The sequence below is a fragment of the Corythoichthys intestinalis genome, chromosome 6, assembly GCF_030265065.1.
Source record: "Corythoichthys intestinalis isolate RoL2023-P3 chromosome 6, ASM3026506v1, whole genome shotgun sequence".
Lineage (NCBI taxonomy): Eukaryota > Metazoa > Chordata > Actinopteri > Syngnathiformes > Syngnathidae > Corythoichthys > Corythoichthys intestinalis.
The window spans coordinates 5,594,905-5,610,914 of NC_080400.1; the positions used below are offsets into that span (position 1 = coordinate 5,594,905).

The 16,010-nt window shown below is 35.9% G+C and overlaps 1 protein-coding gene across 1 annotated transcript in view; it reads left to right on the forward strand.

Moving 5' to 3' along the window:
- The window catches only part of LOC130917148 (LHFPL tetraspan subfamily member 6 protein), a 100,268-nt gene that overhangs the window by 77,296 nt on the left and 6,962 nt on the right, over positions 1-16,010 (forward strand). The window contains exon 3 of the mRNA XM_057838252.1: positions 14,340-14,438. Coding sequence (XP_057694235.1) covers positions 14,340-14,438 — 99 coding nt within the window. The remainder of the gene's footprint in view (positions 1-14,339; positions 14,439-16,010) is intronic.

Sequence of the window (16,010 nt, forward strand, 5' to 3'; positions counted from 1 at the left end):
ACAAAACCATCAGTGTCACTGCAAAACACCAAAATAACATGTGAAACTATATCATAATGTGTTAATAATTCCACACATAAGTCGCTCCTGAGTTTAAGTCGCACCCCCAGCCAAAATATGAAAAAAAACGCGACTTATAGTCCGAAAAATACGGTAATTCATTTTAAAGCTGTAATTAACTCGATTAAAAATTGTAATCATTTGACAGCCCTAGTTGTAATATCAAAATATTATAACTCGTACTAACATTTATCTTTGAATACTGCATGTCTTTCTATCCGTGGTTCCCTTGGGGTAAGGTAGATTCATGGTGGCAACTCTAGTTACATGATCATGATGTTCTTTTCAAGTCGTTAGCTGCTACTGTAACATTCGAGTGCCCTTGGAGTGCAGACAGGGAAAAAAAGGGAAAGAAACGTATTATATAACATGTCAGGTAATGTGTGAACGACACAAAAGAGGAGCCAACATGTTGGCGCGCGCTTGACATTTTACATTGTTGCAAAGGGATCTTCGTAATCATATCTTATCTCTTGATCCTGTGTACTCAGGGATGAAAAGCCGTTTATGCTTCGATACGTCGGAAGATTGAAAGCAAACAGGAGCCGAGAAAGGGCCCATTGAAATTCACCCTGCAATATCTTCTTTTGTTCTCTATTCCTTATTCAAGTTGGATTGGATTGGGAAGGCCACCTCTGTGCTATTATTTTTCGAGGCTTTATTTAATTACTTTGGACCAGAAAGAATTCAGTTGAACAGCATAAAAACACACAATGTAAGGCAAGCGGGGGGGACTGAAAAAAATGCACACACAAAAAAAAAGAAAACCACGTAAAACATCAAAGTAAAACATATATATATATATACTATATATATATATACATATATGTATACACTCACCGGCCACTTTATTAGGTACACCTGTCTAACTGCTCGTTAACACTTAATTTCTAATCAGCCAATCACATGGCGGCAACTCAGTGCATTTAGGCATGTAGACATGGTTTAAGACAATCTCCTGAGTTCAAACCGAGCATCAGTATGGGGAAGAAAGGTGATTTGAGTGACTTTGAACGTGGCATGGTTGTTGGTGCCAGAAGGGCTGGTCTGAGTATTTCAGAAACTGCTGATCTACTGGGATTTTCACGCACAACCATCTCTAAGGTTTACAGAGAGTGGTCCGAAAAAGAAAAAATATCCAGTGAGCGGCAGTTCTGTGGGCGGAAATGCCTTGTTGATGCCAGAGGTCAGAGGAGAATGGACAGACTGGGTCGAGTTGATAGAAAGGCAACAGTGACTCAAGTAACCACCCGTTACAACCAAGGTAGGCAGAAGAGCATCTCTGAACGCACAGTACGTCGAACTTTGAGGCAGATGGGCTACAGCAGCAGAAGACCACGCCGGGTGCCACTCCTTTCAGCTAAGAACAGGAAACTGAGGCTACAATTTACGCAAGCTCATCGAAATTGGACAATAGAAGATTGGAAAAACATTGCCTGGTCTGATGAGTCTCGATTTCTGCTGTGACATTCGGATGCTAGGCTCAGAATTTGGCGTCAACAACATGAAAGCATGGATCCATCCTGCCTTGTATCAACGGTTCAGGCTGGTGGTGGTGGTGTAATGGTGTGGGAAATATTTTCTTGGCACTCTTTGGGCCCCTTGGTACCAATTGAGCATCGCTGGAACGCCACAGCCTACCAGAGTATTGTTGCTGACCATGTCCATCCCTTAATGACCACAATGTACCCAACTACTAATGGCTACTTTCATCAGGATAATGCGCCATGTCATAAAGCTGGAATCATCTCAGACTGGTTTCTTGAACATGACAATGAGTTCACTGTAGTCAAATGGCCTCCAAAGTCACCAGATTTCAATCCAATAGAGCATCTTGGGATGTGGTGGAACGGGAGATTCGCATCATGGATGTGCAGCCGACAAATCTGCACCAACTGTGTGATGCCATCATGTCAATATGGGCCAAACTCTCTGAGGAATGCTTCTAGCACCTTGTTGAATCTATGCCACGAAGAATTGAGGCAGTTTTGAAGGCAAAAGGGGGTCCAACCCGTTACTAGCATGTTGTACCTAATAAAGTGGCCGGTGAGTGTATATACTGTATATATAAACAAACAACACCCCCCTCCCCAAAAAGCATGACAGCACATGAAAATAAAACAAAACTATACATATATAGCATAAAACACTCAATTCACACACTCAATCCATGAGCCACAAAATTTAGGAAAACAAATCACAAATTTGCCTAAAACTTAAAAACCTTGAAAGACACACACACACACAAAAAACACTCCTCCAAAATATGTCAAAACCAGGCAAACCAAAATTTTTTTTTTTTTTTAAACTGAAAAAAAAAAACAGCATTGGCATGCAAAAAAAATCTGAAAACCACGTAAAACTAAAAACCTGCAAAAAAAAAAATATATATATATATATATATTTTTTTTTAAATGTGTCTAGTACACAAAAGCTCAATTCACACACTAAATCAATCCATAATCTGCAAAATTGCGTGAAATTTAAAAACCGACAGAAAAAGACAGAAAAACTGCAAAAGAAAAAAAATATTTGAAAAAAAAAAACTGACTGGCATGACTCGCATGCAAAAAAAAAAAAGAATAAAGCAAAAGAATAGCTAAAAAATAAATAAATAAACTTAACCCTTCCCACAAAACTACATAAAACTCAGACCACGAAAAACTGCAAAAAAAACTGCAAAAAAAAAAAAAAACACTAAACCTGCAAAAAAAAAAAAAAAAAAAAAGCCAAAAATCGAAACCCATTGGAAACATTTTAAGTTTAGTCTCTATAGGGCATTCATTGGTGCCATTGATTACGCCACATGTCCAATCCCTTTTTACTGACAGGGGTGAATTAAAAAAATGTCAAAATATTTCATATTTATATTAGGGCTATCAAATGATTAAAAATTTTAATTGAGTTCATTACAGCTTAAAAATTAATTAATCGCAATTCAAACAATCTATAAAATATGACATTTTTCTGTAAATTATTGTTGGAATGGAAAGATAAGACACAAGACGGATATATACATTCAACATACGGTACATACAGTAAGTACTGTATTTGTTTATTATAACAATAAATCAACAAGATGGCATCAACATTATTAACATTCTGTTAAAGCGATCCATGGATAGAAAGACTTGTAGTTCTTAAAAGATAAATGTTAGTTCAAGTTATAGAAATTTGATATTAAAACCCCTCTTAATATTTTCATTTTAATAAAATTTGTAAAATTTTCAATCAAAAAATAAACTAGTAGCCCGCCATTGTTGATGTCAATAATTACACAATGCTCATGGGTGCTGAAGCCCATAAAATCAGTCGCACCCAAGCGCGGAGTCGCAGAGGGCGACAAAACTCCAAAAAATACAAGTACCAAGTGGACATTGCACTGTGCTGTCATTTAATCTGTTTGATCAGGACATGTGCGTTAATTACGTCAAATATTTTAACATGATTAATTTAAAAAATTAATTACTGCCCGTTAACGCGAAAATTTTGACAGCCCTAATTTATATATGTTTAATCGTCGCTCTTAGTATAAGTCGCACCCTTGTCCAAACTAAAACCCCTCTTAATGTTTTCGTTTTAATAAAATTTGTAAAATTTTCCATCAAAAAATAAACCAGTAGTCCGCCATTGTTGATGTCAATAATTACATAATGCTCATGGGTGCTGAAGCCCATAAAATCAGTCGAACTCAAGCGCCAGCAGAGGGCGACAAAACTCCAAAAAACACAAGTAACAAGTAGACATTGCAATGTGCTGTCATTTTAATCTGTTTGAGCGGGACATGTGCATTAATTGCGTCAAATATTTTAACGTGATTAATTAAATTAATTACCGCCCGTTAATGCGATAATTTTGACAGCCCTAATTTATATATGTTTAATAGTCGCTCTTAGTCGCACCCTTGTCCAAACTAAAACCCCTCTTAATGTTTTCGTTTTAATCAAATTTGTAGAGCTGTCCCGACTAGTCGACATAGTCGACGTCATCGATGACGTGAATCCGTCGACGAGCACAACATCCCGTCGACGGTTAATGAAGGGTTAAAAACATATATGCGTGGAAAGTTAGAATGTCGGATGGGTTAAAAAAATATATGCGTGGAAAGTTAGAATGTCGGATGCTCTGTTTGCAAGCGGGGAAAGCGGCACAAAGCCAAAAAAAGCGCACCAGAGTGTCCAAAACATTGACTTATTTCAAAGAAACTAAGGAGAGTACACTCTTCTGTCCTGTCTCTTCAGTGCCAAGCTTGGCTGCACGTCGGCCGTGAATAATAAACACCTCAAGCGCCTTCGCGCAGTTTGTAATTTTTTTTTTTTTTATTCTCCATTTTTTTGTACACCAGAGGGTGCTGTCGCCTTACTAAATAATAATGTTTCATTGACAATGGGCCTATAAGTGCTATTAGTATTGTTCTTAATGCTAATTGAAAGATTTATTTCATGTTATGGTTTATTTTATGGTATAGAAAATTATATAAGGTTAAAAGGTCATAAATATATACAGTATATACAGTGATTGCACTCAAGGGAGAGATTGTCAATGATAAGGTAATAAGGTAAAGGCAATTCATATAGGCAATTCATTGATATATAAATAAGGTTTAAAAGGAAAAAAGTGAAAAGTTTTTGTTAATTTCTAATTGTGTTGCTTTATTTGTGTGCACCGTTGCTCTTACGGTGTGTTTACATCAAGGATGGAATAAAAGTTGTAAACCATCAGTTTAAGAGACCATCTTTTCAATCGGGATGCTACACTAGTTAATTCTATCAGCATTTGAACTCATTGTTTATTTGTGATTTATTATTGTTATTTACGTGTTTATTTGTACTTTAATAAATGATTTGAGTGTTCCAATATGTTTTTTTGTGAATTGAATTGATAAGCGTCAACAAAAATTTCATTGCTAAATTAGTAAAAAAAAAAAAAAAAAAAAAATTTTTTTAATTATTAGATTAGTCGACTAATCGTAAAAATAGTCGGCTGACTAATCGGGAGAAAATTAGTCGTTTGGGACAGCCCTAAAAATTTGTAAAATTTTCCATCAAAAAATAAACCAGTAGTCCGCCATTGTTGATGTCAATAATTACACAATGCTCATGGGTGCTGAAGCCCATAAAATCAGTCGCATCCAAGCGCGGAGTCGCAGAGGGTGACAAAACTTCAAAAAATACAAGTAAAAAGTGGACATTGCACTGTGCTGTCATTTTAATCTGTTTGAGCGGGACATGTGCGTTAATTGCGTCAAATATTTTGACAGCCCTAATTTATATATGTTTAATAATCGCTCTTAGTATAAGTCGCACCCTTGTCCAAACTACAGTATAAAAAAAAAAAAAAAAACCTACAACTTCAAATCAGAAAAAATACAGTACATTCATTTAACATTCAAAACTAGCAACATACAAACGGAAAATTGTGCATTTTCCCTCCCCCGGGTGCTAGAATCCACCTGATATGATGACTTGTTTTGAAAGACGCCTTCATTAACTGGCGAAAAGCCTGGAGGCGGCAGAAGTGGGGAAAAAAAGGAAAACAGCTGGAAGCGAAGCATGAATGTAAAAGTAGCTCACGAGGCAACGCCCCGGATTGTGTTGAGATGAATGGGTGTTCTTTCCATTATTCCCCTCCGCCAATTCCCAAGGCAACGGGAATACCAGAAGAATTTTTCATAAAAGAGGCATTTTGGAGTAATAACACTTCAGAGAGTACAGACGGCTCGACGTCGCCCACGCGCATATGGCGTCCGTGAACTCCTCGATGTCTGAATTTACATTTAACTCATGCCCTGCCGTTGACGAGGATAGACGTTCAATTCATTTAAACTGGGAGGAATATTTGATAAGCGAGAGTTCTTCAAAAACTTCTTCTGTCCGCAGCGAACGCAGTTGAAACACAAGCGCCTGTAAAACAAACCTAGGCTACTTTGTAGAACGGCTAGTTACCCCTGGGCGCTGCCGCCTTGTCTTTTGAAGAAGTTTGCATCCTTGATGCGCGTCTTTTGATGTCTCTGAAGAGAACATTGAAATATTCAACACTTATTTGGGGTGCTTACAGTGGCGCAACTACGTGTAGAGCAGCGAATGCGCCACATATGGGCGCGAGTCAACAGGGGGCGCCGCCACGAAGAATCACTCCAGGTGTTCTGTCGATTTGTCGAAGTAATCTCCCCGTTGTTGATGGTAGCTTAAAGTAGGTATGACACCAAAAAGCATGTTTATGTCATATTTCCCTGGGACCTCCCAGTTCGAGTGGTGTTCCAATGATATTTTTCCTGGTCAGAGGTTGGAAATCTCCGACTTCCCACCTTGCTCGAATGCAGCAAAAGTTGCGTGTTTTTTTGTTTTTTTTTTGTCCAAGTAATACCTACCTTTAAATGGATCCACTGATAGAAAAACGTAGTTCTTAAAAGATAAACGTTATTATGAGTTAAAATTAGAGATGTCCCGATCGATCGGGTCCGATCACGTCATTTTCAAAGTATCGGAATCGGCAAAAAAATATCGGACATACCTTTTTTAATTTTTTTTTTAATTAAATTGTTTTCTAATTGTATTTAACGTTACAGACATAATGTGTTAGACTCTTCCAGAGTCTTTAGCTTAAGCTTAAGGTAGGGTTATCAAATTTATCGCGTTAGAATTTATATTTTTTACACTTATCACGTTACATTATTTAACGCAATTAACGCATGCGCTGCACGACCCACTCACGCATTGTCGCGTTCAATCTATAATGGCGCCGTTTTATCCATACAGTATATAGAGCTAAAAGGCAGCGTAATATGGGTAGAGTGAATTTTGGCAACCTTTGGAGCCTTTTTTAAATGGCTAAAGCCTTATAATCCCTCTCCCAACGATTAGAATAATCGTGGGAAGCAATGTGGGGAAGAAAGGTAGTTGTTGATCTTTTTCTTAACACCCTAAGTTATTTCCCAACGCAGAGAAGATATATCAATTGGTACCACGACGCACAGTCACGGTTGAACTTCCCATCATGCATTTGGGCAGAAGTTAAATGGCTACAGTATCATTTACTGAAAGCTCAACAAATACACTAGATGGCAATATTTAGTCACAATATACAAAGTCACATTTATCCTTTAAGAATTACAAGTCTTTCTATTTGTGGATCCCTCTCACAGAAAGAATGTTAATAATGTAAATGCCATCTTGAGGATTTATTGTCCTAATAAACAAACACAGTACTTATGTACTGTATGTTGAATGTATATATTCGTCCGAGTTTTATTCATTTTTTTCTTCATGCATTGCCAAAATGTGTATGATCGGGGAAAATTATCGGGAATGATTGGAATTGAATCGGGAGCAAAAAAAAAGCAATCGGATCGGGAAATATCGGGATCGGCAGATACTCAAACTAAAACGACCGGGATCGGATCGGGAGCAAAAAAACATGATCGGAACAACCCTACAAAAAATACCACTGTTTAAAAAATAAAAGAAATCAAACATCGTAAGCAGTTCCTCACAATGTTACTGATGACTTGAGTATTCTTTTCACCTAACACATTTTTTAAATTTTACTTGTACTTGGAAACATTTTTTGGATGACATCTTTTACTTGACTAATATTATTTTGAAATAACGCTACTCTTATTCGAGTACAATTTTTGACTACTCTACCCATCTCTGATCTAACGTTCATTGGCCCTTACCGGTCAAAACGGATTGGACGTCTAGCACTGTCGATGGCAGCCAATAAATTAAGATCCAAATACAGGTGTGAAATAACCTCCTTTGGATAAAAAACCTCCAGAGTGTTAAAGCCAACACTGCTTATTTGTTGTCTGCTGACACGCTGCCATTCTCCCGCCGTCGACTTTATTACGTGTCAACATATCAGTCGACACGCGGCTGTGTTATATCGATCGCTTTCAGCGTCGTCGCTTGGAGAAGCGCTCGTATGTCATGCTGGTTTGTCAGCGCTGTAGCTGCTAATTAACTTGTGTTGTAGAACAAGCGTCTGCTTCATCAGGTGGCAATTAGGCAGAAAGAAAGAGTGGGAATGAAAGTGAGGAATACTTATGGAAAGTCCTACAGGAAAGAATAAGGCAATTTAAAGCTGGATGACTGACACTGATTGCAGATCATCTTATTTTTTTAATCTACATGCGACAATATTTTTGGACAAAATGTGATACAAGATGTCACGCTCGAGCATCGAGTTTGAAAAAAAAAAAAAATTTGGTTTGCGACATGTAGACGAGATGTTTGGCTTCATGATTTGAGCTAAACAGCCTGTGAATAGTTAAGTCATTTTGCGATACTGACCCAGCTACAGTACTTGAAAAGATTAGAGAGGACTGTAATTGTCAAAATGGGTAAGCCTCAACCATGAGAGACAGAATGTGGAAGAAAAAAAAAACTGAAAATCACATTGTTTTTTAAAGAATTTATTTCCAAATTAGAGTGGAAAATAAGTATTTGGTCACCTACAAACAAGCAAGATTTCTGGCTGTCAAAGAGGTCTAACTTCTTCTAACGAGGTCTAATGAGAATCCACTCGTTACCTGTATTAATGGCACCTGTTTTAACTCATTATCAGTATAAAAGACATCTGTCCACAATGTCAGTCAGTCAGTCACACTCCAAACTCCACTATGGCCAAGACCAAAGAGCTGTCGAAGGACACCAGAGACAAAATTGTAGACCTTCACCAGGCCAGGAAGACTGAATCTGCAATAGGTAAAACGCTAGGTGTAAAGAAATCAACTGAAGGAGCAATTATTAGAAATTGGAAGACATACAAGACCACGTATAATCTCCCTCGATCTGGGGCTCCATGCAAGATCTCACCCCGTGGCGTCAAAATGGTAACAAGAACGGTGAGCAAAAATCCCAGAACCACACGGGGCGACCTAGTGAATGACCTACAGAGAGCTGGGACCACAGTAACAAAGGCTACTATCAGTAACACAATGCGCTGCCAGGGACTCAAATCCTGCACTGCCAGACGTGTCCCCCTGCTGAAGAAAGTAGACGTCCAGGCCCGTCTGCGGTTCGCTAAAGAGCATTTGGATGATCCAGAAGAGGACTGGGAGAATGTGTTATGGTCAGATGAAGCCAAAATAGAACTTTTTGGTGGAAACGCAGGTTCTCGTGTTTGGAGGAGAAAGAATACTGAATTGCATCCGAAGAACACCGTACCCTCTGTGAAGCATGGGGGTGGAAACATCATGCTTTGGGGCTGTTTTTCTGCAAAGGGACCAGGACGACTGATCTGTGTAAAGGAAAGAATGAATGGGGCCATGTATCGAGAGATTTTGAGTGAAAATCATCAACAAGGGCATTGAAGATGAGACGTGGCTGGGTCTTTCAGCATGAGAATGATCCCAAACACACAGCCAGGGCAACAAAGGAGTGGCTTCGTAAGAGTGGCCTAGCCAGTCTCCAGATCTCAACCCCATAGAAAATCTGTGGAGGGAGTTGAAAGTCCATCTTCCCCAATGACAGCCCCAAAACATCACTGCTCTAGAGGAGATCTGCATGGAGGAATGGGCCCAAATACCAGCAACAGTGTGTGAAAAGCTTGTGAAGAGTTACAGAAAACGTTTGTCCTCCGTTATTGCCAACAAAGGGTACATAACAAAGCATTGAGATGAACTTTTGGTATCGACCAAATACTTATTTTCCACCATGATTTGCAAATAAATTCCAAACCAAACAATGTTTTTTTTCCCACATTCTGTCTCTCATGGTTGAGGTTTACCCATGTTGACAATTACAGGCCTCTTTCATACTTTCAAGTGGGAGAACTTGCACAATTAGTGGTTGACTAAATACTTATTTGCCCCAATGTATTTACCCTTTTAAACTTGTTTTTTCTTCGATTTTCTTTGTTTGGATCGATTATTTATTATGTAACATATCGGAGAAAATGCGACAGTAACAAAAAAAATACAGTTAAGCGATAGTTATGAGGTAGATATCTGTGACTATTTTACAGACGCCATTTTTTTCATTGTGACGTCATTAGTTTAAAAGTTTAAAATATGCGAGTGAATAATTTTTTTAAGTCGTTTTTATTTTTAAACAAAATATTAGACATCAATTAATGATTCTACGCTAAAAACAAGACATTTTGAATAATAAATATAATTCATTACCTTCGTTTTATGGCTAGGTTGAAACCAAAGCGGTTGCGCGACGTCTGTAAACGGGTTTTCAGGGTAAAACGGACAAATTAAAAATAGTTCGGGGGCTTAATGCGCCATGAATCTGCTATGGCAGCATATAAACATATTGTTCTATCAAACACAACAGTTGTTTTGGCTTAAAATACATCAGTTTATTTTAAAGAAGGGTGCAAGAGCAGAAACTGCTTTTTTAGTCTTGTCCGTGTTTTCTGCCATATACATATATATAAATATATACTAGTTTAAAAAAAAAAAAAAAACATGCTTATGTAATTTCGGCTCAGGATCAGAGAGGATTCCCCCCCACCCACCCACCCCTCCATCCGTGACAATTTAACCACTTCCCCTTTCCAAATTTCTACTTTGAGCCCAGCATCACAAAAAAAAGGAGAGCCGCCAGAGGATTGGATGTAAATCCTCGCAACCCGCACACACGCCGCCATGTTCTCCTGTTACGTAACGTTATCAAACGCAGTTTTGATTCAAATTCGCCACCGTAACGAGTGAGCGGCGCTGCTGGCAGGCTAATCTGCCAGCAGCGCCAATCTAAAATGAATATTTAACAATATCGCGGATTCCCTTTCAAGTCAGGCGTTTGAAACGAGACTGAATTTCGTTCCTGCTCAGTAGAGGAAGTCAAGTGTGTGTGTGTGTCTTTCTTTTTCCATTCAAGAGTCAACGTGGGCTTATATCAGTGACAAAAAAAAATTCAGTAGCTAAAATTCATTTGCTAAAAATTCTGTCACTAAAGATATCGGTGACAAAAAACAAAAACAAAAAATCAGAAGCTAAAACTTACTCGCAAAAATTAAAGTTGCTAAAGGTTCTGTTGCAAAAAAAATGACAACAGTGACAAAAGATCTGTCACAAAAAATTACTAGGGACAGTTTAGATTTTTTTTTTTTCATTTGCTAAATATTCAGTTGCAAAAATAAAAAATGTGACAAAAAATTTACTTCCAAAAAAACAAAATTCTGCCGCAAAAATTTTAGGAGTCAAACTTCAGTGTGTAAAAATTCCGTTACAAAAAACAAAAAAATCGGTGACAAAAAAAGTCACAAAACAATCAGTAGTGACAATTCACTTGCTAAAAATTCAGTTGTAAAAAAATCAGTCATGAACATTCATTTGATTAAAATATAGTCGCCGAAAAATTCAGTTGCAAAAAATTCGCCACTTTCATTTGCTCAAAATTCAGTTGCAAAAAATGAGTGACAAAAAAATATCAGGAACGAAAATTTAATGGCCAAAATTTCTGTCCTCAAAAAAAAAATCAGTCACAAAAAAAATTCTCTGGCAAAAATTACAGTAGTGACAAAAAAAATCTGTCACCAAAAATTCAATAGTGACAATTCAGTTGCTAAAAATCCAGTCGCCAAAAAATTCAGTAGCTAAAATTCAGTTTCATAAAAAAAAATTACTAAAGGTTCCGTTGCAAAAAAAGGACAACAGTGACAAAATATCATAAAAAATTTAGTAGTGACAATTCAGCGGCTACAAATTCAGTACCTAAAATTTTGCTAAATATTCAGTTGCAAAATAAATCGGTGACAAAAAATTTACTTACAAAAAAAAAATCAGTCGCAAAAATTTCAATAGTCAAACCAGTGTAAAAATTCCGTTAAAAAACAAAAAATCGATAAAAAAAAATCACAAAAAAAAAATCCGTAGTGACAATTCACTTGCTAGTCACGAACATTCATTTGCTAAAAATTCAGTCCCAATTATGTATGAGTGTGTATGAGTGACAAAATGAAAATTAAATCGCCAAAATTTCTGTCAGCAAAAAATATTAGTCGCAAAAAAAATCCTTTGCTAAAATCACAATAGTGACAAAAAATCTGTCACCAAAAATTCAATTGTGACAATTGTTGCTAAAAATCCAGTCGACGAAAAATTCAGTTGTAAAAAATTCAGTCGCTTTAATTTGCTAAAACTTCTGTTGTAAAAAATGAGTAACAAAAAAAATTCAGTTACAAATTTTAATTGCCAAAATTTCCATCCTCGAAAAAATCAGTCACCAAAAAATTCTCTTGCTAAAATTACAATAGTGACAAAAAAATCTGTCACCAAAAATTCAGTCGTGACAATTCAGAAGCTAAAAATCCTGTCCCTGAAAAATTCAGCCGCAAAAAATGAGTGCCAAAAAAATTCAGTGACAAAAATTATTTCTCTGAGCAAAAATATCAGTCGCCAAAAATTTCCTTTGCAAAAATTACAATAGTGACCAAAAAAAAGTCTGTTTTCAAAAATTCAGTAGTGACAATTGTTGCTAAAAATAATTTCTCCGTAAAATTAAGCCGCAAAAAACTCAGTTGCAATAAATTCAGTTGCAAAAAATGAGTGGCAAAAAATTCAGTAAGGAAAATTTAATTGCCAAAATTTCTGTCAGCAAAAAATATTAGTCGCAAAAAAAATCCTTTGCTAAAATTACAATAGTGACAAAAATCTGTCACCAAAAATTAAATTGTGACAATTGTTGCTAAAAATCCAGTTGACGAAAAATTCAGTTGTAAAAAATTCAGTCGCTTTAATTTGCTAAAACTTCTTTTGTAAAAAATGAGTGACAAAAAAAATTCAGTTACGAAAATTTTAATTGCCAAAATTTCCATCCTCGAAAAAATCAGTCACCAAAAAATTCTCTTGCTCAAATTACAATAGTGACAAAAAAATCTGTCACCAGAAATTCAGTCGTGACAATTGTTGCTAAAAATTAATTTCTCTGTCAAATTAAGCCGCAAAAAACTCAGTTGCAATAAATTCAGTTGCAAAAAATGAGTGGCAAAAATTCAGTAAGGAAAATTGAATTGCCAAAATTTCTGTCAGCAAAAATATTAGTCGCAAAAGAAATCCTTTGCTAAAATTACAATAATGACAGATAAATCTGTCACCAAAAATTCAATTGTGACAATTGTTGCTAAAAATCCAGTCGGCGAAAAATTCAGTTGTAAAAAATTCAGTCGCTTTAATTTGCTAAAACCTCTGTTGTAAAAAATGAGCGACAAAAAAAAAAATTCTGTGACAAAAATTTTAATTGCCTAAATTTCCATCCTAGAAAAAATCGGTCACCAAAAAATTCTCTTACTAAAATTAAAATAGTGACAAAAAAATCTGTCACCAACAATTCAGAAGCTAAAAATCCAGTCCCTGAAAAATTCAGCCGCATAAAAATGAGTGGCAAAAAAATTCAGTGACAAAAATTATTTCTCTGAGCAAAAATATCGGTCGCCAAAAATTTCCTTTGCAAAAATGACAATAGTAACCAAAAAAAAGTCTGTCATCAAAAATTCAGTAGTGACAATTGTTGCTAAAAATAATTTCTCCCCAAAATTAAGCCGCAAAAAAACTCAGTTGCAATAAATTCAGTTGCAAAAATTAGTTGCAAAAAATTCAGTAAGGAAAATTGATTTGCCAAAATTTACGTCACTCACTAAAATCAGTCCCAAAAAAAAAACTCACTTTCAAAATCCAGGTCACCAGCCAGTTGATGTCCGTTACATTTCCATAATCCCATCAGTTACAAGACACAGTGATTAAATTTTGACGTACTCTCAGTCATTAACATGGCTTCTTATACTTCTTCGATAACCTTGAGCGGGTAACACGACCAGTGGAGACAGCATAACGGAAATGAGACGGGGATCAGTTGCTTTTCCTGGATGTTGATGCTGAAAATGTTGCCACTGAATTTTGATGCAGAAAAGAAAATCCATGTTAGAAGTTCAAACTGAAACAGAGAATGACTTCTACAGAAGCGTCTTGAGCTTTGGACGGACAAAAAAAAAAAAAAAAAAACATGACACGGAACTTCCCCCACGGCTTGAAATGTGACATGAAGAGTGAATTGCTGCTGATGAAATAGCGCTGTCCATTAGTGGAAGTTCAGCGAGAGGCCTTCCTTTCACAGAAGCCATTAAAGCCGCAGATAGTGGCTTTGATAACCGAGATCAATTGAAACTCAATCTCGGACGCTTTCTTGAGCGACTCGCAGAACCGGGCCGGTCGCCCCGGCAACGGCCAACGATGGCGTTTCAGTCCGATCCATTCGAACCGGGAAACGGATGGGAATTGGACAGCGGTGAGAGAGTACGGCTAACCTGTGTTCTTCTGGGTTTTGCAGGTTTGCTCATCGGATCGGGCTGCGCTCTTTACCCGCTGGGTTGGGACAGTGAGGAAGTGCAGCAGACGTGCAGCAACGCCTCCGACCAGTTTCAACTCGGTGAGAACATGCCCGCATCATCTACAACAAAAATGGCCCAAAAAAATTGTGTTTTTTTTACTCTGATGCTACTGCGTACCAGTGGCGCCAATATGAAATACACACAATAAATAAGTTAAACAATATTATATAACTATAATGTATTAATAATTATAAGTACTATAATATTACTAAATAAAATTTTAAGATTTCTTTTATACGGACGTATTGCTGCCACTCTGAAAAGAAATGATAGTTACAAGATAGTAATACATGATTGTTACGCTTTACATGATCATTTTCACGTTTTAACATTATTATCACATTTTTTTTTACATAATTATCACGCTTTTGCATGACCATTATCACGTTTTATTTATATAATTATCACGTTTTTACAAAATTATCACTTTTTTACATAATCATCACCTTTTTTTCTTAATAATTATCATGTTTTTTCACATAATCGTCACCTTTTTACATTAGTTTTCACGGTTTTACATAACTATCACGTTTTTACATGATAATTATCACATGTTCACAGGAGTTATCAAGTTTTTACATGATAATTATCACATGTTCACAGGAGTTATCAAGTTTTTACATGATAATTATCACATTTTTACATAATGATCACGTTTTGCATGATGATGATATCACGTTTTTACATCATAATTATCACATTTTCACATGATCATTATCACGTTTTATTGATATAATCATCACATTTTTACATGAGAATTATCAAGCTTTTTTTTACATCACAATTCTTAAGTTCTTTTACGCTATCATCACGTATTTGCATTATAATTATTAGGGTTTTTTTACATACCGGTAATCCTCACCTTTTTACATGGTAGTTTTCGCTGTTTTACGTAACTATCACGTTTTGCATGATAATTATCACGTTTCCATAGCTTATCACGTTTTTACATGATAATTATCCTGCTTTTACATGATAATTAAGGTTTTGCATGATGACTATATCACTTTTTTACCTAATTATCACATTTTCGCATGATCATTTTCACGTTTTATTTAGATAATCATCACATTTTTACATGAGAATCATCAAGCTTTTTTACATCACAATTCTTACATTTTTTTACATTATCATCACGTTTTTATATAAGTATCACTTTTTTTTACATAATCATCACCTTTATTCTTAATAAGTATCGTTTTTTTCACATAATCATCACCTTTTTACATTATGGGTTTCACGGTTTTACATAACTATCACGTTTTAACATGATAATTATCACTTTTTTACATAATGATCACGTTTATGCATGATGATATCATGTTTTTACATCATAATTATCACGTTTTGACATGATAATTAACGTTTTTTGCATGATGACTATATCATGTTCTTTACCTAATGATCACATTTTCACATGATCATTATCATGTTATATTTACATAATCATCACATTTTTATATGAGAATTATCTAGCTTTTTTTTACATCACAATTCTTATCTTTTACATAATCATCATGTTTTTACATGATAATTATCACATTTTTACATAATGATCACGTTTTTGCATGAAGATGATACCATGTTTTTACATTATAATTATCACGTTG